The 25,176-nt window shown below is 46.1% G+C and overlaps 1 protein-coding gene across 2 annotated transcripts in view; it reads left to right on the plus strand.

The window, feature by feature from the left end:
- LOC118788832 (NEDD8-conjugating enzyme UBE2F) overlaps positions 1–25,176 on the plus strand; it is a 63,975-nt gene extending 38,799 nt beyond the window's left edge. For both annotated transcript variants that reach the window (XM_036544943.1, XM_036544944.1), the window contains exons 8-10: positions 8,936–8,968; positions 11,521–11,583; positions 23,800–25,176. In XM_036544943.1, coding sequence (XP_036400836.1) covers positions 8,936–8,968; positions 11,521–11,583; positions 23,800–23,850 — 147 coding nt within the window. In that variant the 3' untranslated portion in view covers positions 23,851–25,176. The remainder of the gene's footprint in view (positions 1–8,935; positions 8,969–11,520; positions 11,584–23,799) is intronic.

Here is a 25,176-nt window from a genome sequence, read left to right on the forward strand (position 1 = left end):
GAACTGGGCCTACCACTATGTTATACTATCTTTGCTTAGTGGACATTATTATCCATAGTGACTTATAGAGCTTACAATTTTTATGTTGTATATTTGTATTGATGGATATTTACTGAGCAATTTTACTACCTTTGTTACAACAGCAGTGGTTTATCTCATAAAACAGCAGCATTTAAGAATGAACCAGCTGGGGAAAGAGCTGTTGTGAGTGTGAAACCAGGCCAGGCCATGAGGCCAGTCATTGGCATGCACCAGGTGCTCTGCCCGTAATGGGAAGAGTTTAACTGAAACACCGATTTAATGAGCCCAGGCTGCTGTCAGCATGTCTGTCAAAGACTGACGGGGGCACCGCTAATAAAAGTACATGTCTAATAGCTCCTGTTGCCATCAGCAGGCTTCTGTGGCAGCGTAGGCCCACATGGGCGCCACTCTGAATCCTTAATCTGCGCTCATCTAATTACGAGCCATGGCCCTCCCTTCATTCGCTTCAGAGTTATGTGCAGGATGGAGACCTGATAATGAGGCTGGGGGGGCAATTAACAGGGAAAACTGACTGTACAGCACATCACGTCATATAAAGCTATCTTTGATTTGGATATCTTTGACTCCATGAGAAATTGGTGTGCTTCTACTGCCCGTCACAATGAACCCCATTAAAAGTGTACTGCCAAGGGATTTTTGCATATGTTGTAAGTGAAAGACGTGGTTGCAGTTTTTTTCCCCCCTGTAGTTCAGAACAAACAGTGCCTAGGCAAATAATGTGAAAATGCAAGATGTCGGATGAAATAGCACTAAAAAAAAGAAATCAGCACAATGCATCATCAAAAGAGACCCCTACAATCATAAGCTCAGACACCACTATAGTCATCAGCACTGATACGAATAGATTCCAGAGTGATTCAGACAGTTAAAGCACTTGTTTCCAGCACACAATGAGCCCTGCGGTCTGGGTTTGAAACCGGATGTGTCATTTTACAATGGCTGTGAGTCCATATCGGCAGAACAAATTGTTACTCAAATAGTGTTAGCTTTCAACTGTCTTGTGGCGGCATTTACCTCCTGGTGCACTCTGGGTTTTGCAATGTGAAAAGTAGGTGCAGTAAATATGCATGTGCATCGGAGGATTGCACACGCCTCTCCCTGTGCTCCTACGAGGGTCCAGTGGATGTTCTTGCAGTGGTGACAAGCTTAAATGCGTAACTAGAAAGGAAAGTATAAGAACAAGCTTTAAATTGGCTTGAAAAAGCCTAGCATGGTAGTAGCCTGGAGTTAAAAGCTTTGTTTGATAGTCTGTATCTGTGTCCACTTTACCAGGCTCGTTGTGACGTCAGCTGCACGTGTTAGAATGTTCAGATTCTGCCCATTTTCTATGTTAGTCAATGGAATTTTTTTGATTAAAAAACCCCTAAATATCTCAAAACACATTTTAGATATTAACACAAAAAGCACGAGCAACACAATCCCATGCTAGCTGAAGATATTGGCCAGGTGTAATGTCAAGCGCATTGGCAAGCGTAGCTGAAAAGCAGTAGGAGTTGTGCACGGTTCTGCACAGAAAATCAGATGGAAAAATAACAACAAGATGACATTGAAGGAGCAGTAAGTTGGCTTTTTCAAGCCAACTTAATTAGTGACTGCTGACATTGAGTGAAAAAATACGAAAATTGCCGGAGAAAAAACCCTTATCCTACCATAATCGGTGCTGATGCCACTTCAGCTGTCAGTGCCGATACCTCTTCTGTCATCACTGGAACTTCTGCTGTCTTTGGATGGATTCTTTACTGCCATGATTTTAGACATTATTAAGTCATTATTAATCAGGGCAGTAGCTACTGACCTTCTTTGAATGGCCAGAAGGCTTTGCTGGGCTTACAAAACTGCAGAGATAATTAAGCGGGATTACCATGGGATGCAGTTGTCCTTATGATTTTATGTCTTCAACAATGACAACCTGCAGCCATCCCCTCAGCCGCGACAGCTATCTTGATTGAAAGGTCAAGAACATGATTCATCACAGCTGTGGTTCAGGGGGCAGTAACCATTGCGGTGGATGAAGAGGAGAGACGAGAGAGTCCAGGGTCCATCATCTACACATGGTGCTTATAATGTAATCTGGTTTGGAAATGTCATTCCCAATGTGTATAAATAAAGAAATACAGACACTGAAACAAGACACTGAAAACCCATCTGATCCATCACAGAGCATGTTTTTTGGTCACACACAGTTCTGTAGGCAGTAGGAATTCCCATCCTGTTGCCAGGTTTCCAGTGATCTGCTGGTGAAAAATTAAGCGCCCCGCAGTTCTGATGAATGCACCATCCTGATTGGCTGGTGGAGGCAGCCGTAATAAACTTGCCCTCTGTGCACCTCCTATTAGCCTGAGCTGAGGAGCTGTTTCTCCTCCCTGATGTGCTCTTCACCTCTGACTGCGAAGGGAGTGGTGAAGAGAAATTCAGCAATGATCTGTCCACCAATATGAAATGGGGTACTTTAGAAAGGTCTTTGGGTGGGTGGGGGGTTAATTGGGTTGCAGTGACTAACAGTCAGATACTGCCTTTTATTGCGTATGCTTGAATATTTTTGTCATGGTCAGATAATCAACTGCATTGATTGAACTCATTGATTGTGCAGTGGTGGTTGCTCTCATTTGTTGTTTTTTTTTTTCTGAAAAGATGTCAGTATAAGGGAAAAGGAATCGGGAGCAGGTCACATTGTGGAGATGTTACTGTGACTGGTAATTCTCTTGATATGTTGTTGAGTTTATTGTCATATATTATGGCTCAGTGTATTTTTGTCCTCAATTTAACAGCTTCCTAAGCAAGCCTGACCCTTATCAAAATCCCTTTAATTGAACTAGGCCAGTCAGCCCTGCCCTAAAGTCATCACGTCGTTTTACTAATCCGCTGTGGAAAAACTTGTGAAAACTCTTCAAACGGAAGATAATAAGCCTGTTCAGCGGTTATCGGAGCGCCATCAGCGATAACGGCTCTGCGAATCCCTTCCCCCGATGCGCCGTCTCCCGGCTTGTTTAGATAGAGGAGGAGAAGTGTTTTGAGACTCTGCTGGCAAGTTTAATGGCTCCTCTTTCAGCCCCGCCTAAAATCAGGGGTGATTGTCTCTACGGCAACAGGCATCTCGTGGTTCCGTCCAGCAGTCTGTCTTTCTCCGGGTCTCAGCGGAGTGGTTCACTGCTACTTCCCGTGTGGAGCCTCTGAGGGCATCCCCTGCCAAACTGCAAATTTCTTTATTTCCCGATGCAACAGTGCAAGTGAAGCTTTGGTAATTAGTAATAAGACAAAGAGGGCACCATGTGCTATATCCTTCCCCAATAAAGTAATCATGATGCTGACAACCCCTGTTTGGACCAATTGGATATGAAGAAACAGAATAAAACTGTCGTTCGTTTCATCAGTTATGTTTCAGTTATGAAAGTGACATACATTTCTCAGCAAGCTTAAGGCTGTATTTGACAGAAGCGGCAAAGACCTCCTCCCTGGAAAAAAAAGTCACTGAAGATTACATTTAACCGCCCATACATGTGGAATTGTCATACCTCTTTCATAGCATTACGTAATACAGAAACCTAATTTGTCAGCCATTTCTAGGGGGCAGTGAAGTAGGATGAGCTATTACTCTAAATATACGGAAAATGTACTTTTTTTCCACAGTGTGTCATCTAAAATGAGCAGATTAGACTGTTACACTTTTTATAGTCTATCATTTCCTTTTATGTTTGATAAACTTTTAAGATCCGGAAATGCTGACATCATGGGTAAGGACTGGTGCAGTGTGAGCCATTACAAAATTCATTTTAATTGATGCTGGAAACAAAAGGCAATAACCACATATTGTAAATAACATCTCCCTTTCGACAGTTGGAATCCAATCTGCCCGGCTCGTTCCCTATCAGATTGGAGTACCTCTGCGTGCCTCCTTGAAGCTTTCCCGAAATCCGGTCCACACACTCTTTGTCTGTCCATCAGCTGCTCCTTGTGAGCCAGTGTTGAGTTAACCTCCTGACTTGCCAATTACGCTGCCTATTGAGTGCTGGAGAGACCGCGTCAATAGGGCCGACAGCCCCTCGGAAAGCCCTGTGAAGAGCAGGCCATTTCCTGCTGTGTGCGCTCTCTCGCTGAGTCGTCTCAAGGCTGTCTCCATGTTAGAGGTGGATGTAAATGATCGTCTGCCCTTGACGCTAAGCGCGAACAGGCTCTGGGATCCCCGGATGACGGGCTTTTCGGGGGTCTCGCGGGCGGGGGTCTGATCCTTGCGCTGGTCTGTGGGGTGCGGGGTGCCGCTGGTGACCGGATGCTTCATTACATTATTACATTATTGGCATTTAGCAGACTCTCTTATCCAGAGCGACTTCCAGCATTATCCATTTATACAGGTGGATATTTTACTGAGGCAATTGTGGGTTAAGGACCTTGCCCAAGGGTACAGCAGCAGTGCCCCAGTGGGGAATCGAACCAGCAACCTTTAGGTCATGAGTCTTGCTTCTTAACCACTGTGCTGCACTGCATCACCCATTCTCCCCAGCCAGGCCGTGGGCAGAGAGTAGGGACACCTGTCCCGAAAAGGGTCCCGGGTTCCAATGCTTGCAGGAACACTGCTGCCTTGCTCTTGAGCTTGGCTCTTTGAAGCACAGTCTGCTTCAGCAACGGCAGGGAGTACCTCGGTCTGACATCTCAGCAAAAGGATGGTACCTTCTGAAGGACAGAGCCGTCCCTCACCAGGCTGGGGTGTTGGATTCAGGCCAGTTGGTTCAGAGAGAAGATCGCCCCCTACTGGTCCACCAACACCACTTTTGTTTTGTTTTGTTTTGTTTGTTTTTACAGGAGGTCTCCCATCTAAGTACTAACCAAGCTGAACTCCACAGCCCCGTGACATACATGGATTGAACGAATATTTAATCCATTCGTAGAGCGGGATGTTTAATGGAGCATACCAGAATAAGCACTGTGGTTATAGGAGCAGTTTGCTCAGCACCACGCCACTGTGTCCATCTGTGCTGATGCCATTACCTGTAGGGTCTTCTGCATTTCCTCACAGCTCATATAGTCACTTAGCATTTAGAGAGGGGATGCTGAACAATGCTGAGTGTTAGTCAGATCCAGGACCTGTATCCTTTTCAACACATAATGACTGTAGTGGATTAAAGTGGCTTCTCTCTGTTAGAGGAGGAGTTGTGTGTAAGGACAGAGAGATGCATGGCGAATGGGGGGGACTCTATCTTCCCCCTCTCCACTGTGGATGTCCATTTGAGGGTCTTCGTGACCTCCCTCGGGGACTGGTCTGTGTGCAGGGGAAGCGGAGTGGATATCTCTAATTAATCCATGTGTGTGTGTGTTTACCCGTGTGTGCAAGCTTGGTGTATTTATGTCGGGTGTTTTGAGCTCATCCTGGCCAGCTTTATTTATTGTGTGTGCCTGTGTGTGAGGGTGGTGTTTGTCCCTGCCAATGTTAGTAACGATGTGAGTGTGTGTGTGGCTGTGTGTGTGTGGCTGTGTGTGTGTGTGTGTGTGTGTGTGTGGCTGTGTGTGTGTGTGCGTGCGAGTGTGTGTGTGGCTGTGTGTGTGTGTGTGTGTGTGTGTGTGTGTGTGTGTGGCTGTGTGTGTGTGTGTGTGCACGCATGTGTGTGTGCGAGTGCGAGTGTGTGTGTGGCTGTGTGTGTGTGTGTGTGTGTGTGTGTGTGCGAGTGTGTGTGTGGCTGTGTGTGTGTGTGTGTGTGTGTGTGTGTGTGTGTGTGCGAGTGCGAGTGCGAGTGTGTGTGTGGCTGTGTGTGTGTGTAAACACGCGGGCCCTCCATTCCTGCGCTTCGTGTGCGCGGGACTGAGTGATGCTGTCATCTCCCATCACCTTGCCTCAGTGCAGCGCCAGCCCTCAGCCCACACAGTAGTCAGACAGCATTACCTCCCCTTACTGTCTGCTCAGCTCTCATCCGCAGCTCCATCCCCCCCGTCCCACGCCCACCCACTCTCCTCTCAGCGCCGTGTCACTGATCCTCTCCCGCCCAGACAAAAGGGAGCCGCTGCCCGCCTCGCTTTAATCCACTCTGACAAAGCTGACTTAATGCGCACCTCCGTAAACTCTACCCCGCCCTTTACCTCTGTGCATCTTTTCATCGGCCGTGTTTCTGCGCTTTTCCTCTAATCCGTCCTTTCACTCCGGCTTGATCCCTGAAACGTGGACGTCTCTGGCCCCTCGGTTGAGGATTTCGGGCTCTTTGTGCGCGCTCCCTTAAATTTCGGCTTTATCTGATCGAGACCACATGCCCAAACCCCTGATGGGGTGGGGAGATGGGTGGGGGGATGTTAGAATTTGACAACTGTGTGGTTGGGAGGGTAATGATCAGAGAGGAGGAGACGCTTTGAACACGCATCGTGAGAGCGGTTATCGCAGGCTTTCTCCGCCCTCCGCTGAAAAGCAAAGCGCAGGGGCGGCGTGTGCCTGCCCGCCTCATCGAAATGACCCACTTTCTTCTGGTTTCCACTCTTCCTGTCTGCAACGGGGGGGGGAATAAACTCTCCTTATTAGCCTGCCTCTGCCAGCAGGCTCTGCTCAGTTACCCGTTTAAGCCTCACACTTCAACGGAGAGGTTAAGTGCCCTGTAAACAAGGTAGCGCTGTTGTTGTTTGATCATGATAATCAGCCATTTTCTTTTGATTTTCATTTATAAAAAAAAAAAAAACCCTTCCACTTGCCGGGAGGAAACGGTGTGTTCGTTTGTTCGTTTTTGCATAATTTGTATTCAAGGTTAAGCATTTGTTTCAGTGAAATATTAGAAGGGATGACAGCAGTGAAGTGAAACAATTTCCTAATTAATCCGGGGTGAAAAAGGAGACCCGTTCAAGGAATTGGACAGGCGCGACCAAATTGAAATGCTAATCTGAGCTGTCAGTCACTCTTTGACAGCACCAGCTTACTGTGACCACACAGCCCCCGTCTAGTGTTCCAGTGGATAGTAGCATATGCGTCAATGATATCATTCCGCTTTAAGTAAAAGAGAAGGACACCATATAGAGAGAGTTCCAGTGAAGCTTTGATCCCTGTCTCTGATGCTACATTTCCAGAGTTGTCATGAAGCTTGTGAAGTAGGAACACGCAGCCGAACCGAAAGACCAGTGTCTGTGACGTTATTTTGGATTTTAAAGGTGACAGAGTCTTGCAGGAAGTCACGTGCGTGTGAGTCAGTCCCCATAGTTTGTTCTCATCGCCTTCCCTGGCTTTCCAGCCGCACAGCCTCATAATAGGCTGTCAAAAGATGTGAAGGCCAAAGCTTACGGTATTGATTTGTTTTATGCTTGCGTTTCATCCTGCACCTCCCGTTTGGCTGTGTGGGTGTCCGACTTTAAAAAAAAAAAAAAAGAAGAACCTAACAAAGGCAATATCCACTGCAAGCTTTTGGCTCCTTAATTGAGAATTCAGGAGACAATAACCTCTAGAAGCCCCTGTTCAGCCTCGGTACAAAGCGTTCTTTTCTCCACTTTGAGTAACCGAGCAATGAAAGCACTACGATTAATTTTCTTTTTCTTACACAACCTAGTGAGTTCAGCAGTCACAGGAAGTTATGACAAATGTGTGGTATAAACCAATAAACCTTTGCCCACTCTAGTGCAAAGTTTTTGTTTTTTTTTTTTTTTCTTTCTTTCTTTCTTCCCTGGAAAGGAGAGGCCAGAGCAGACTGTAATATGACTGAATCGGGGCCTTCGTACAGATATTATGCAGAAGATATGATGATGGTACTGAAATAAAGCAAAAAAAAATTTGATAAATAATAATAAAACTAATAACTAATAAAGCTAAAGAACAGGGCTGTTTGTCTCTGTGTCATATCTTTTATGAAATCTGTCTTTTTTTGACAGTAAACATTTTTTTTCAGGTTTACCTCTCACACTCACAGAAAACTGATTATCGTAATTCATTGTAACAAGGGCATTTTTTTCCCCTCACTAAAACAAGACGTAGGCAGTAGACCAATTTTTAATCAATTGGTTATATTTTCTGGCATCATCGTTTTTCTCGTTCATCATTTATTGAAGAAGTTGCAGTTTGATAGTGTGACATTTACTTTATGAACTCCAGCAGACCCTCCTTTCCCAACCTTTTGTTATGTTTCTGTAGGTGTTGTCCGTCTTGTTGTATCATTATGGTGTATTTAAGCTAAGGTATATTTGTATACACTAACTTTAGTGCCATGTATTTAGTCTTCCTTTTTCACATGTGTCACAGTGTCCCAGTCTCCCCTGCATTCTCTTTATTTTAGTTTTTTTTTTTTTTTTTTTTTATGATGGATATAATGTCTTGGGTAATTGTCAGTGGGACTGAAAAATGGCCAAATAGGATTTGTTACAGTATCAATTATTTTAAAGTGTGAAGCTGAGTTCAAATTGCCCTTCACTCAGTGAAATATTCCACCATGAAAATGAATCATTATTTCATTACAAGAAACATAAGGTGAGTTATTCAATCATTTATATGAGTGTCCCCGGGAAAGGGGTTTCCAAAGGGTAATTGTGTAAAAACGTCTGTAGGCATTTAGAATATTTTATTACAGCATCCTTATGATTCATAAATGCACACTGTTGCTGTTGGGGTGCCCTTGTAACAAGCCATCATCTCATTTTTAGCGTCCGCAAATGAGAACGGCTAAGTAATCAATTTTATACTCGTTGCTTCATGACTCCAATCATCAATGGCGTGTTCCTAAAAACTGCAGAATAGCTGTACATTAGAACTGTCAGAAGATTTTCCCATCATCATCAAATACAGTGCTGAAAGTCAACATAAGTGAAGACTTATTCTGCACTTAATGCATTTAATGGTTTGCTACTTGAACTGTAAGAGTTGTAATAATAACGAGATGAAGAAGTTCGGGGGCAGGAGGAGGAGCAGTTTTAACCATCTTCTGTGTTTTCTTTTTTTCTCTTTCAGGACGTGGTCTGGGGATTAAACTCCTTATTTACCGTAAGTACCTTAAAGAGGAATAATGCGGTCATTGACCTCCCTGCTCCTGTTGCTCATTTGAACATGTGCTGAGATCTGTGATTGACAGAGGGATGTGTTCGTAGGGGAATGTCACATATCACATCTGAAGATCAGTAGCCACTTGTGATTAATGACTAAAATGTAAGAACCAGGTTAAAAAAAAAATCACACAACTCTATACTAAGTAGTACTGTAGCCAGGTGCTCCATTTTGAGTACTTTTACTGCATTATATCCTGAACTGCAGAATTTGTAACTGAATACATACCTTCATGTTTCCTTCCTACTCCTCCTTGTTTCCTAAATAGTGACCTTATGAACAAACCCTGAAAACTGAACAAAGCCATACCAGGAACACTAGCAACGAAACCAAACTAAGCCACTAATAGGGCAATATCAGCCAGCAATCAGCCGCTGATTGTGAGCACATTTTGTGCTGTTTTTGTGTTTGGTCATCCACCAGAGCTTACCTGCAGCTCATGAGCTAAACATGAAGCTGTCAGGCACGTGGAGAGCTGTCTTGTCATGCCTCACTGACAGCATCCTCCAGCTCCCGCGCATGATGCGGTGAGGCAGCATCAGTGAAAGCGTCTGATTCGCTCACACTCAGGGGCGGACGGGATGCTGTGAAGGATGCCCGAGACGCGTACCTTACAGTGGTGCTGCTGCAAGTGGTACTAGTGGAATGGCCTTACTGTCTGGTGGCCTTGGGAGCATTACTGTTTCACAGTATACCAGTAGTCAGAATCTAACAATATGGTGTTTACCATTGTATTTTTCTTCGTCGGATACGTGTGTGTTGCGTGCATGTGCGTCTGTAAGAACACACACATTAAGCACAGGTATTAAGAACTCGTGTTACATGTATGCACATATTAAGTGTGTAAGGCTGTTTTTGCCAGATGGTAGAACTTATGTTTATAGTTCAAAAACATTCTGGTATGTGTTGATGATTTGATTACTTAGTCTTGTTTCAGTAAGTCTTAAATAAATAATGCCTTATCTGACAGCACAAAGGACATGTGATCCTGGCGCTCTTTAATCTGTGCAGGTGTGAAGGTCTTGAGCCAGGGCCACTTTAGCTGCCACGTGTTAACAGTCTCTTTAGTGGCTGTTGGGGCTGGCAGTCGCAGGAGGTGAGAGCCTGTCAGAGTTCCTGATGTCCCTCATCAATAATGGGCCATGTCCCTAAGGTGTCCTGCCATTGCCGATGTGACAAAGGAGGGGATGCGACTCTCTGTGGCACTCTGCACCTGGCAACAGGCTGGCCAATGTGCAAGGCCCTGGGAAGCGGAACAGATGTGGCAAGAGTCCAGCTTACTGAGAGGAGAGAGAGAGAATGCACACTGCCAGATACTGCCCTGTGCCGACATTTTCCTGTGGGTATTAGCCCACGGGAATTAGCACTACCTATGCTAGTTGTGATTTGCAGTTGAAGTGGCAGTGTTAGGTAAGGAGGCAGTAGGATTGCATGGGCACTCTCCTGCTCCTCATGGTACTTGCATGATGTACATTCCTAAAAAACCTCCTCTTATGTGTACAGTAATACAGTAATGTGTTTTCGTTGGTATACAAAACCATCGTGTGTCTGTTTTTAATTTGACTGGAGTCTGTTTGAGATACACATCCTCACCCTTCAAGGGCTTCTTGGGTTGTTTAATGATAGCTCATCAATAACTGATCTCATCGCTGTGACTTACAATTCAAACTGGATTCCTAATTAAAATATGCAGTTCATTTTATGCTTCCCTTTGAAATGTGTTTCTTTGAAAACGACTCCCAGAGAAAGTGTTTGTTTGGGTAGTATGTGCATAGGAAGGGAATTGCCCCCAAAAGGCTGATTTCATAAATAATAGGTATGTCCAACCAAGCAGACCTATGATACGAAGGACTTCACTGTAGTAAGTACCACGCTCGGCTCCCTGGCATATATTCCCTGCAGAACGGCCTCATCTAGTCCGCTCATACCAGTCCTGCTGTCTGATCCCACGGTGTCACACGGTACACACTAAAGTCCAAGTGGCAGATCAGGCTGACATCTGCTGGGAAGTGCAGCAAAGCCCCTCTGAGGAGCTACAATAACATCCTGTCAGCTCAGCGCAGAGACGCAGGTGACTGGGCACCGGCTCGCCAGGCCTCGCGGAGTGAGCTCGACCCTCTGTGATTCCCCTTTAAAGCGCTCCATCTCGCACGTCTTCGCTCCGAGCTCCGTGTTCTGACACGCGCTCCTAATCTGTCTGAGCTCCGCAGTCCTGTGCCAGGCGCTGTGGCGGTCTGACAGCGCGCAGGGGAGGGGGGGGGCCTGGGGCCGGCTGCATCGGGACTGCGGTTTCGCAGCCCGACCACAGCATGACCTGCACATTACCAGTAAAATGAGATCCAATCAGGGACCAGATTAAGGGACAGAATATCTTAAGAAACATGGCTTCTACAGGCTACATTCATGGTGCAGAAAGGAAGGGCTTCAGGATTAGAGTTTTGCGGAGGTGACATAAACCCACCACTCATCCCGTTTTCCTGTATTCCCTGCAGGATCTACTGAATTTCGATGACCCGTTGAACATTGACGCAGCGGAGCATCACCTACGAGACAAGGTAATATCCACCTGGAAGGGACGGGAGTGATAGGAGCGGAATAGGTCGGCCCCCCCGAGCGCGCTCTCTGTCCCCCAACAATAAGCCTGCAGACATGTAGGAAATGAAACATCAGGAATGATTAGAATGTGGACGCTGAGCTCCCGGCATGCGCAGCTTTAGGCGTGATTATGTCATGCTTTTGACCAGGGGAAAATGCTCCCCAGAAATCTATCATACCAATTATAACAATTATCATAGGTTTCACACGCACATCATACTGTACGTCTCACTGGAGAGGATTGTGGACAGAATGGAAATGCTACTAATTAAGTTGTAAATATTCCCTGTTGCACTGCATTGGTGGTCCTCATTGAAGCAGCTGTTATCGTAACACCCAAGGGGACCGTGTACCGTGCAATGTGCAGAACACTGTGACTGTGTGTGCGTGCGTGCGTGTGTGTGTGTGTGTCCTAGGGGACAGGAGAAATGAAAAAACACAGTGTAATGGATTCCTTAAAAGTCCACCAGTTTGATTCCCCACATGACTGTGACATTTGCCTGGGGCACCCGGTATTATATGCTCAATACCGATGCAGAAGTGCAGGGTCCATTTCGCAACAGGCAAAGTGTAATTCTGACACCCCTGTAGTCATCAAGTCCGGCGTGAGGAAGGGCCTCTAGTGGGTATTTTGGCTGGCGCAAATTGCTACGGGACCTCATCTGTATCAACTATAATTATGGTGTCGTGACAATGCAGATAAAATGCCCCATGATGTTTTTGTGGTAGGTGTTATTCTCATACCTTTTCTCATTTATATTTTCCCAGCGGCTAGGATGTGGGCATATCCAGCACAGCTGAAATGTCCTCTGGTATAAGTGGATGTGGTTTTGTTGACAGTATGCATGCCTGAAGGGATATTCCAGCATGCATGCTCATAGATTTGAACCTTTCCCAGTTTTAAAGGGATTTTCCCAGCAGGACAGTTTTTTTCTGTACTGGGCTATATCAATAGAAGTAGATAAAAAACAACATTAAAAAAGCTACAGTAATATACCTTATGTAACATTTGATTCTTATATTATTACATAATATTCGTCACTACACTGTGACCTTGTAAGAGAGATGCATGTATTATTTAGAGATACCCATATAAATGTTTAAGTTTTTGGTCATGATATGCTTCCATGTGTGAATTTGCTTCCTGCTTGATTCTGACTGAACATCTCAGTTTGCATTAGTATAGTTGATTGATCTTAGGAAGAGTTCTCTTTGAACATGTCTACTGTCCCTGAGTCCACTGACACATTAGTCACAAGGTGCTGTAGGCTGTTTTGGATCAACAAATTACTCCTTAATTCACACAGAAATATGACTACAGCACTTAAGAGAAAAATCACAGCTTTGATGAACTGTTAACTTCTTGTATGAACAAAATACCGAAATAAATGAGGAAATAAATGATAAATTGATGGCCAGCAGTTTCCATTACTTTGTACAAAATTAATCATGGCCCAGGTTGTTTTGGTCAAAGATGTTCAAATGCATTTGATAATTATTTTGAGAAATCTGTACAGATTGTAAGCTATAAGTGGCGGACCAGACATATTTTAGTAATATTATCAAGCTATGTGTGAACCGTGGTTAAAAGAAATCCTCAGACGTCTGAGAGTGGTGAGAGTGTGCACTCATTTTTCCTCTAACCTCTGCTCTTAATTACTGCATTCCAATAATTTGCTTAGGCTTTTATAAAAGTTGGTTAGAGTTGTGTCACATCTGAAATTGTAGGCGCGGATTGGGTTCAAGATGACTCATTTCGGAGTGTGAATTTATAGCCAGCCCTACAATTGGTTATTAGAACAGAACAGAAAAGCAAGGCCTTTTACTCATTAGAGAGCTAATAGCTTATCGATCAAATGGTCTTAGTCAGACTGCTCATGAAGGCTCACATAAAGGCATCAGCATTGGGGCTGCTTCATCTAGACAGCTGCAATTGTTTCTGTTGAGAAGTTGAGTGTTGCTTTTGTTCCTCTTTTCAGATATATTAGCTGGTCCAAGTTCATCAAGTGCTAGTTAAGTGGTTGAAAGGAAAAAGTTTTTGAGGGGTGGAATTCAGGCCTCCCATTCTGCAGTTTAACCTTTAGGATGCTTCTTTGTTGGTTTCTTACAATTTTCTTTTTTTTAATCTCAGCAAATAGCCTAAATTAATTGAGCTGGGACTGAGAAATAAATTATTTGTTTGTGCTGTAACTTCCATAAAGGTTTTCTTCCATCATGAGATCAAATCAGAATTGAAGAGTACTGACCTCTACTTTTATAAAGTTACACACACACACACACAAACACACACACCCCTCTTAAATGAAAATACAAAAAATTTTGCTATAACTAATTTAAATAGTAAAATTTTTAAATTTAAAGTTATATAATAATAAACTATATGAATAAATTGACCCGCACTGAAAAAGACTAAAGCATGATGATTAGCAGCAGTGGCTGGGGCTTCCCTGGCCCCTCATTTCTCCTCTTCTGTCTTCTAACTATAAAGGCTGCATTGCAGTGTTCCTGGAAATGAAACAAATAAATACAATGAAAATGAAAAAAATAAAACACAGTATTTTTTTTTCCAGTCTGTTGGTTTTTCAAAATTCATTGCCTTTATAAGTCTCCTTGAAAGAACTGAAAGTATGTATTGCCTAGTTCAAACCCATCATTAAGTCATTTGATAGATGTACTATACCCAGAATGCACTGAGTCATATTATCTAATTAGGCACATTTTTGGTGATAAATTGCATGTTTTTGCTGCACTGACTCTTTGTAAGAGGTTTTTAATTAACCTCGTGGTGATATTTAATTGATATCCTGCCAACCCCTGTGTCCAAAGGCCAGTAGTCATTTTGTTTTCTTTTTTTCCTGAAATGGTCCAAGCTTTGATTTAAACAAGGGTCACTCTGGAGCGTGGGCAGAAATCTGGGATGAGTTCAAGAGGTATTGCATTTCACATGAAGGCAGAAAGGAGCCAAAGTCCAAAGTGGGAAGTATTTGACTGAATAATTTTAGACAAACTATTTGTGGACGTCAGCACCCATTGGCACCATTGCAGAAAGTTGCTCAAAGGTGAACTTGCCCCAGGCACATGCACTCTGTAATTCAACCCCTGCCAGTAGAATGATCTTCAGTCGATGGTGTTCTCTCCCATGCAGCCCTCTCATCTGTACTTCATAACCAGACACCTCCCCATGCCCCCTGCCTCTCTCCCATCAGCAAAGGCCGTTTTCATTTCATGTAAAAAAGCCCCTTTTTTCCCCTTCTTTCATCACTGGGACCAAACAAGGCTTGCTTAGATTAAGCCAATCGCACAACATCCAGCTCCGACAGAATTCGGTGCATTTGGGCGTCGTTCTTAAAACGCGATTTTGCTTTCGCATTATGCTAGCCTAGCTCAAGGTTTAGAGACGTGCAAGAAGCTCGAAGCCAGTTAAGCGTGCATTGCTGGAGTCAGAGCCCAGGCTCCAGGACAGCTGCAGTGTGGTCTGTGTGCGCCCTTTCTGCCACTGCATTTAACAGTCCTCATCCCTCTGACTCCGCATTTCCCCACCAGCTATAGCTGCCACTTATACCTGTTGCAGTGATTATGTGTCATGGAAAGAGTGGGTAATAAGGTCTAACTCTGACATGTGTTTTTACTGCGATTGTCGCCCAGTTTACAAGGTCATTCTTAATTGCTCATGAAATTCTCTTACAGTTCTCTTATTGTGGCATACCACTTTGTGTGTGCATTCTTGTATAACTGAAATATTTATGTCCATGTGTAAACATGTTATGGCGTGTTATGTAATGGTTACATCACACCTAAAGTTGTATGGTAGAGTTAAAGAGAGCGGGTTTGATGTTCATGGAAACAGTCTCTAGGCTTAGTTATAGGTCTCTGAGCTGTGCATTTTTGATGGAAGTGCAGTCTTGGGGGTGTTTGTTAATGATGTTCAGACTCCCTTGATTCATGTACCTATTCAGTGTTAAATGAAAACCAGCTAGATATATTTATCCTGTCTTTCAATTTCAATTCCTGTCAGCAAAGGTACGTTCAGAAGGTTGTGTTCTCCCCAATCACAGTGTTTGCTTTGCAGTTAGAGCATCACAAACAGTCTAAACTTCTTGATTGTGGAGCCTGTGGCTCTCAGGAGACCAGGAGTAACACATCCTGCAGTCATTTTGTGGTATAAATGCCTTGAGGAGGAGCAGTATTCCTGTTTTAGCGACTCCCCTCTGAGGGATGACAGGCAGGGGAGTGCGCCAGCATTCTGCTGGTGGGCGGCGTTGGCCTTGCATCAGTCGGGTTTTCTACTCTTCGTTCTCAATACTACAGCCCAACGGAAGGTGTTGAGGATTCTTCAGAGGGAGAACATTCCTCTCGGTCTGCGCTGAAATGAATGGGCATGGATGAAGACAGCGAAGTCTAGACAGATTCGTATTTGATGTCTGTGTTTGCCTAGCAGTGGCTCAGGCAGTAGCTCAGCGGCTGAGCCGGGATTGTTGGTCGGGCAGATGGTCTTTGCTTTTGGGGGTCAGGTCTGATGTTGTTATGGTCAGTTTGTTCCTGTACGTGAGGGACGAGCAGTCAGCCTCACGGTGTACAACTACCCCCCCCACACCACCATCTGCTTCCAGATTCCTTTCCTTGTGACTTGGGGAGCCTGGGTTAATATCTTCGGTTTCCTGTGACATTAAGCTGCAGAGGGGACGAGGGGGCGTTTTGAGACCAACAAGCCGCGATCAGGGAATTCTGGGACGTGTGCGTTTCGCGTCGCTTGGACCGCAGCCTGCACGTCCACCCACTGCAGAGTGATGTAACAGACTTTGCCTCTGTGGTCAGACCTAGTAGAGCGAGGCACAGGGGTTTGGGGACCACACGGCCTTTTAACAGAGACAGCTGCTGAAAGCAGCGTCAGAAACGCATCACAGGCAATATCGCCCCCCTGAAAATGGTGACGATCTAAACGAGATCATGGTCTTTTTTTTGACATTGTAAAGACACAAATGTGATGCTCTTGTTCTCCCTCGCTGAAACGGTTTTCGGTAACAGAAGCAGCGTGCGCGCACCTCCCTGCCTGGTGGGCTGCTCTGCTCTTTGCATTGCAAAGAGGCGCTGCCACACCGTGAGGGGTGCGTCATCGCCTCCGGAGTGCCCTGTCAGCGGAGAGATGCGGGTGAGCGTGGGAGAGCGTCTGAGTGCGGGTTCGGTGGGTGGGATCGCTGCAGGTTTCCACACACAGGCTTCTACACTGCAGTGCCCTGAAATCAGCAGCCAGAAGCTGGGATCACCCTGAAGGGATCAGAATCCGCGGTGGATCATCACGGTTCAATCAAGGACACGTGTTTTGCAATTCCTAAGCAGTCATTAAGCATTATATCAGTACGGCTATCGTCATATAATGGCTGTTATCAGTTTCTAGCCAGCCTTAGGTTTGTTGTTTACCATCTGTTGTGACTCCCAAGTGTTCCTCTGCATTCTCCCGGGTTTTTAGCAAGGATTGCAGCAATAAGCAGCATCTCTGTGATACAGCTGGTCATTCCAAATTAGGAGAAAAAAGGGGAAAAATCATTGGGTGTTCCAGGTTTTAAAAATACATACATTAGGTTGGGGATTGGGTTGCTTATTCCCTGGACATAAATCTACTGAAAAAAAGTGGTGTGCAGAAATTGGATCATCCACAGACCGAGATAAATCTGCCTTCAGGTCTTGGCTTCAAATTAGATAGCGAAGGAATTTGACCTATAAGTTGAAATCAAGTTTATGGTGCAATCAGTAAACTTGTTGTTTGTTCAAACATTGGTAGTGTGACGAGCTATTGTTTGCATGCAGTACACCATTTTACTAAGGCCAGTAGTATGCTGTCGGAGAATGTAGCAGTGTGTGGTTGGGAACAAGCATGGCCACTGTTTGGGCAAGTAAGCAACTTGCATTTCCTTCTGCTGAGGTCTTAATTAATAAAGAAAGTCGTAACTGCATTACTTAGAAAATACATTACTCTCTCATCTACTGTGTGGATTTCATCAAGCAACCAACATGTTTTTATTTTTGAAGACCATATGTTTGAAACCATTATACGGACCTACAGTTAATTAACTGTGGAAATCAAACTTCATGTCAGTGTCATTGTATGGGCCAGATATATTTATAACATCACTATTGCCAGTATCCTCTTTTTTTCTAGTTTCTTTCTACTCTCCTGCGGGAGTTACTCCATAATCTTGCTCCATAATGTGCATATTTGCATTATCGGTCCTTCCTGAACATTTTCATAAGGGATTGCGGTGATTATAGACAGCTGACAGCACTTCAGTTAAAATTCAATTATGCTAAACTCCTCCACAAAGCTTGGATGTGGATTTTGTCCGGGGACAAAGACTAATTGATCGGTGACAGTGATGGAATGTGTGGGCCTGTGCTTCCATCTTCACCATCCTATAAATGTATTATATAAATATGTCAATATGTTGTTTTAAATGATAATTGCTTGCCACATTGTATATACACATATTAAAACAATTAGCAACTTTTCTCTGCTTCTCTTTTAGCACTGACATTTTATTCATTCAGCTGGATGCTTATTTACTGTGTTACTGGCTATTTTGAGTCTGTGCCTTTTTGGTGCTTCTGTGATATTTAGTCAATGTTTTTGCCATAATTACCATGTAACTGGCTCTGAATATGTTTTAAGTAATATAGGCTATGCAATGCTTATCCTCTTGATGCCAGGCTAATTATGTACGCACCCTACACCCTGCACCTTCACGGCTACCACCCCTCTAGTTGGTGAGCTGACTTCGTCGTGTTCTCATGGGTCGTGTTCTCATGATGTGATCGGACCTGAATCGGTGCGATCAAAATGTTGAAGTCAAGCCGAATAAGCAGACTCCTTAAGGTCAGTTTGCCCCGAGATTTCAGAAACCGATCGGACGGTTTTGGAAGTGTGAAAGCAGAGCGTGGGAGGAAACAGGGAAACATCTTACCGTGCCCAACAGCTGCAGACCCAACCCCCCACCCCCCACCCCCAAATCTGTTTAAATGCAACCAAGTGTACCTGACAGCCCCTTCAGGGTCGAGTAGCTGGGAGGAGCTGATGTAATCAGGCTTATGTAACCGTCATTAGCACGGCACTGTTTTCTGTTCTCAGCAGCTGTAATACAGGAGGGGTGGCTTTGGATAATTCTGGGGCTGCTTTACGTTTAACATAAGGCCAGCTTGCACCCCCTGCTGAGGCTCTGCTGGGCATCAGGGGCCCTCGGGGTTCGGTTATGTGGATATCGCTGGAGGTTCATCAGAACCGCGCAATCCGCGTTGACCCCCGTGGCTCACCTCGCTCGTCGGGCAGGGCGGGCGGGCCTGTTTGAGTCACGGGCGCATTAACCCTGCGTCTGCGTGCGGTGACCCCGCGGTGCTGCCCCGCTGGCGGGGGACAGAATCGCAGGGGGGCCTGTCTGTCTGTGACCCTGCCGCGGAAATGCCAGCCGCGCCGCCTCGAGATGATGGGCCAGAGGGCACAGCGCCCCGCTGATCGATGTCTTTACTGCTGATGAAGGCAGTAAAAACCCCAGCGTGGCGTCCTGTTTATTTCAGTGCTGCAAGCCTCCAGTGTTTAAAAAAACACGGGTTGGGAAATCCCATGGTGCTTTTCATAGCCCAGGGGGGTCGACGGGGCATGGAACACACCCATCCGATTTTAATTAGGAGGGAAACTAATTAAGTGTGTTAAATGGCAGCTATTCAATCATTGCCAGGGAGCAGGCTGGAGCTGCAGGCTGGGGCTGGGTGCGGGCGTTCCTACACTGTGGACTGGAAGTAGAGGGAAGCGTGTGTGTGTGTGCGTGCGTGCGTGTGTGTGCGTGTGTGTAAGGGTGGCAGAGGTGTTTAGGAGCTGTTCCGCAAGGCTGACATTTACTTTATTTTCAGCCACTGTTGTCCTCTTGGCAAGGGCTGCGTTACTCCAAAAGCAAATGTCTTATAACAATTCGGGGAAGGCCATAAAAAGTTGCAGTCGGTGATGCACCATTATCATTCAGTACAACAAGGGGTTACGCTGGGATTTTGGAAGTGGTGGAAGATTCCTTTGAGCTCTCTGTCATCATTGTTTATTTTTTATTGCCAGATTGATTTCTGATCAGAATACGCTTGTGGTTTTTGAAAGAGGAAACTCTGGGATTATGAAAACACGTTTGAATCAAGTATCTCTCGAAGTGAGGAAATGTTGCATTACATCCTAGATAAACTGGTTCCAGTAAATTCCTTAGTCAGTACAACCGTAGGGCATTACAGTTCATTATGCAGATATGGCCCTAAATAAATTTCTTGTACGTGGGTGCACCTTACACCTTTCTTGAGAAATATATTTTTGGGTGGATTTATTAAGACCTCTCAGTATATGATATCTCTCAGTCATGACAGCAGGATCATTAATGGAGTGGGCCTCTATTTTTTCATCTGTGGGTACATACTGTTTCAGCATGCAGATTACCCACAGAAGGCGCCAGAGTAGCTTCACTGTGCCAGCCTCATTGCTCCACTCAGCACTTCCTAAATTCCACCTCACACCTTCCTGAATTACCTCCCTCCCCCATCCCCCTCCTGTCAGATCCCCTTTTCACTCGGCCATGGCTCAAGGAGGCACGGCTGTTACAACCACTTTATTTTTCAATCATTTTTTTCTATTACGGTGCTTTGAAAAGCTTTAAATTCTCCAAGCCGCGTCTAAAGGAAAAAAGAAGGTAATCTCCTTAGCCTTTACCGACACGGACGTCTTAAATTTTAATCAGACAGATTAATAAACAGGCCCGCCAGGCTATTTAAAACCTTGGCCCCAAACGTTTTTGAAAGCACCAAGTTATGCAACGGTGGGAATCATGAGGCTTTGGGGTCTGTGGTGGCCCAGTCTGTAGGTTTCCAACCTCCCCACAGTAGCCGAAAATGTTCTTTTAACAGAACATCACGTCTCTTGCTCGAATATAAGTGTAGCTAATTTATTATTTTTTTTCCCCTCACAGCCAGCAATAATAAGGTTCCAGGGTGTTTTATTCTCCTACAGCCGAGGGTTGCCCGGGTATAGCTTAAATTGAAGGGCCTTTTGTCTGGGACAATTTCGAGTAAGTGACCAGGAGGAATGAATCACTCCAGCCCGTAATTCTGGTGGCAGTCATTTTGTGTAAAAGGTCGGGTGTTGATGCCGGATCAGAGAATGAGGACAGACTTTGTGAAGTTGTACAAGTAAGCTGTCCGTGTAATAGATGTGTCAGCATGCTCCAAGCCAGGTATATCTCCCACCAGACTCCCTCACAGCTCTGTCAGTGTGGGGGGGTTATCTTTCCACAAACAGACATCCCTTCCCACTCCCATCCTTCTCTCACCTCTTTTTTTTTATAGTTTGTTATGAGTTTGCTCCTGAGTCCCACTTGATAAACCAAGCAAGTGCCTCACCAGTGTTTGACTTCTGTCTTTTTTTTTTCTTTTTTGGCTTTTCTTGGGCAATTCACTTCAGGGCTGAGCAGGACAGATGGTAATTAATCTGCCTTGCATAAACCCACAGTCTTAGCTGTAAATGGCTGCCCCCCCCACCCCCCACACACACACCCCCATGCAGACAGCCCTGAGTAGGAGCATGTTATCAGCCCTCATACAGAGGCACGCAGGGCTTGTTTGTTCTTTTTTCTGGGGAAACTTTGGGGAGAGCAGTGATCTGTCCTCTCAGTCGATTTCTCCGGCGGAGCAGAAGAGAGTGAGTGTGGCTTCAAAGTCCTGCAGAGTGCCAGAGGAAGGTGCCTTCCATCTGTTTGTTCGGTCCCCCCCCCCCCACCCCCAGTCATCCTCATCCTTGTCCTGTTGCTGCTGCTGGTGTGGGCACGCTCGGCAGGCCTTCAAAACGCCAGCCCCAATCATCAGCATGCAGGCTGGAGCCGATCAGAGATCAGAGACGGCCGATATCCCGGGGGGATCCGGGAAAGTGGAGAGTGGCAACACAAGACCATGTTACAGGGGAGGAGGTTGGGGGGGGGGGGTAAGGGGCGCAGCTCACCCTGAGGTTGTTCCAGAGTCCTCCAGGACGCCCAAAGGGAGCCCCCGCCCTGATCATAACACGCACGGAAGGGCTCCAGCAACATTACGTTCCCTCCCCATCTCACAAGGGGGGACACGAGCACCTGCCAGACTGCTGAGTAAAAATATTAGCCAGCGTTTTTCCTCCCTGCAATCGGAGACGGGCGGTAAACGGAGTCGGGACGCAAAGGTCAGGGGTAGCCGGGCTGTGCAAACAGGTGCCAGGGGCCTGCGCTGTTCTGAGAGAGCTCTGATCACTCGCCACCCGACAATACTGAACCTCCACCCCACCCCACCGTCCCTCACCCCCCCCTCACCGGCCACAACCCCCCACTTCAGCTACTGCAACACACTGTGTTCCCAGTGCGTGCTTCCCAGAGAGATTTATTTTTAGTTTTTAATTGGAAGTCTTCACTGGGCGGTGCTGCCGTCGACTCCCCAGTCTGGTTAATTAATGAGTCTCGGAAAACGACCAAACCTCAACGAAAATCTTTGTCTGTGATTGTGAGATCTGGTAGTTCTTATTGGCCGTGCAGTAGGAGGTTAAAAGGACTGTGAGCGTCACAGCAAATCGGATGCCAGAAAACCGAGACTTCCAGGCTGTCATATCCTTTTTTTTTACCATTAGTATTCACAATGTTAAAAATGATCTGGTTCTCTGGGGGCCTTTTCCCTCTCCCCATCTGTGGTTATTTATGGGTTGTGTGGAGGTAGCAGCTGAGAGTGATTTAGAGTGGCCCGGCCTCTCTGTTCTAAATGGAGGTGATGTTGTTATTAATATAAGCAAGCTTTCGCGCTATGCCCTGCTTGTATAATAGTCCTGGCTCTGCCAGCTCGTTCTCTGGGCGGATGTCCGTAGTGTCAGATTTTATTGGTGCAGTTGTTTCCATAAGCGGCCCCCCTTCCTCTCTCCCTCCCTCCCTACTCTCAAACCCCCTGCGGCTGGTCTTATGTTGCAGACATCAAGGGTCTCGAATGCTTTGTGCGATGAATCACAAGCGTCGCTAATGAGCCACTAATGTCACTGTCACATGCAGGGTTTCTGACGTCGTCGTTTGCGTTATTTCTGTGCGATTGTTATCTAGAACATTCAGATTCAAGTGCGAAGCACGGCCCCTGCCCTGGGCCTGCAGGTCCAGAGCCCAGCATATGCAGTCACAGGACAAATGTACAGGTGGTGCGACAGTAAGTTGGGATATTGTCATTCCAACAAGGTTCAGAAGCTGGTGGTATCACTACCATACCGCTTCTGTATGCTAATACGCAGTGAATAAGCCTTTAGGGTGGGGCTCGGACAGGAGGGAATCTTTTGCTGCAGGCAGGTTTGGGTTTGAGCACCAGAATGAGATGACATGGGTGCAGATCAGCTGGGAATGATATTGTGTAGCATAGTGGTAAGGAGCGGGGCTTGTAACTGAAAGGCTGCTGGTTCAGTTCCCCATTGCAGCACTACTGCTGTACCCTTGGGCCGGGTACTTAACCCAGAATTGCCTCAGTAAATATCCAGCTGTATAAACTGTGACCTATGTAAGTTGCTCGGGGTAAGCATGGCTGCTAAATGACAATGTAATGTAATGCTACTGGAGTAAGATCCAAAAAACAGTCCCATGCAGGGCTCTATGCCACAAGTCCACAATCGTGTGTTCTTTTACCTGAAGTCCTGCTCACCTCAGCTCTGTCATGCTGGGCACCGCAGCCCATGAAAAGAGTGAATGGCACTGTAGTAGTGAATTCCTTCGGCACCGAGACTGTCCCGTTCCCAGAGCTAACAACACAGGGCAGTCCCACTGAAAATGAGGTGACAGGAATGACAGTTTTAGCACCTTCCAGTTCATATAGCCAGGAGCCATCCTCCTCAGCACCCAGTTCAACTGTAAGACCTGTGATAAAGATAGGCTGTTAATCTAGATTTAGGGATTGTGCCTGATTCCCAGACACAGCTATTCCATAACAGAGGAGCTCTGTGTGTTCAGATGTTTCTATTTTTGTGGCAGCAGAAAGCCAGCCTCTGGTGAAAGCAGCCCCACTGACCCCGCCGCGCTTGTGTCTCTCAGTGGGTGCCGTTCCTGCGCGGGGGATCTCATTTAACGAGGTCAGCGCCTTTCGCGAAATCCTAATGCGCCCGCCTGCCTGTGTTCTCGTTCCAGGAGGATTTCCGGAACAAAGTTCAGGACTTCATCAAGAACTACGCCAGATGATGACTGCGCCAGCTGCGTCGGCTGCCTGCCCCCCCCACCCCCCCTCCGTCTGCGACTGCGCAGCTGGAGCCCCCCACGACCGACCTGCTCAGCACACACCTCCAGCCACACCCCAGACTGCAATACAAAACCACCAAAAAAAAAAAGAATCTAGATGTTAAAATTTTAAAAAATAAATGGGGGAAAAAAGAAAATGCTTTAGCACTCCTCTCTAGGTCCCTTAAGGCAAGTCTCCAATTACTGGAGCAGTGAAAAGGAACGTTGATCAGATGTTTTGTTTTTGTTTTTCCAAAACTCATGGGTGAGCTTGGTGTGGTGACCTCAAGGTCACTGAATCAATTCACTTTAACACGCAGCGCGAGAAAACCCGACGACTACGATGATCATGACGACGAAGTGGATAGACCCTCGTTACCACCATCCCTCCATGCTAGTGCCTGCCCCTCTCCCCTCTTTGTTCTGAGAGAAATCCCCCATGTAGCTGGACACTCTCTAACTGAAATAAACCACACTGCCTGCTCCCACTCCTGACAGCATGCGAATTGCCAAGGTCACAGGCCCCGATACTGCCTGCGACACCCAGCACGCCTACGCGGACACCGCGTCCTTCTCCCATGCCCAAAGGGGACAGAAGTGTTACTCCGGCTCTCTGTGCTTAATGCCAATGGTGACGTTGTACGATCTGCACGGCCTGTCTGTGGCTGACGGCTGTGGCTCCGGATTCTGCTGCACCACAACCGTCGACCTTACCTGGCTGAGCGAAAAATGAACGAAGCGATTGTTCTTCTCTGAGGACATGCGCGGTCTGCCGCTGGGTCACTTCCTTCGTCCTCGCTTCCTGTCCCCGCTCCTGTCCCATCTGAGCATGCGTGAAGGTTGCCCATCCCTCCACACTGCAGACGCGCCCTCACACGCCACCGTTCACACAACCGCAGCCTTGTTATTTGTTGGGAAGTCGGGACGTGGTTTTAAATATGTGTCAATGAGGTGTACTGTAGATATTAGAGTGAGCGAGTGCATGTTGGGATACAGTTTGGCTTATGGGTGCTTTAGCATATATATCTCTGCTCATGTTTGTGTCAGAGTGACTATGTGTGTGTGCATGCTAACTCTGTGTGCGAAAGTGTACGTGGGTGTTAGAGCTGTTTTTGGGTCAAGGTATGTGTAGGTGTGGGGATGACTTAAGTGGGCTTGCTGTGTGTGTTGGTTGTGAGTGTCCATGGTTGAGTGTGTCTATGTCTGTGTGTGTTTGTATGTATGTATGTATGGCTGAGTGTTTGAATTGTTTGGTTGTGTGTCTATGGCTGTGTGTGTGTGTGTGTGTGT

This window comes from Megalops cyprinoides, chromosome 14 (genome assembly GCF_013368585.1).
Source record: "Megalops cyprinoides isolate fMegCyp1 chromosome 14, fMegCyp1.pri, whole genome shotgun sequence".
Lineage (NCBI taxonomy): Eukaryota > Metazoa > Chordata > Actinopteri > Elopiformes > Megalopidae > Megalops > Megalops cyprinoides.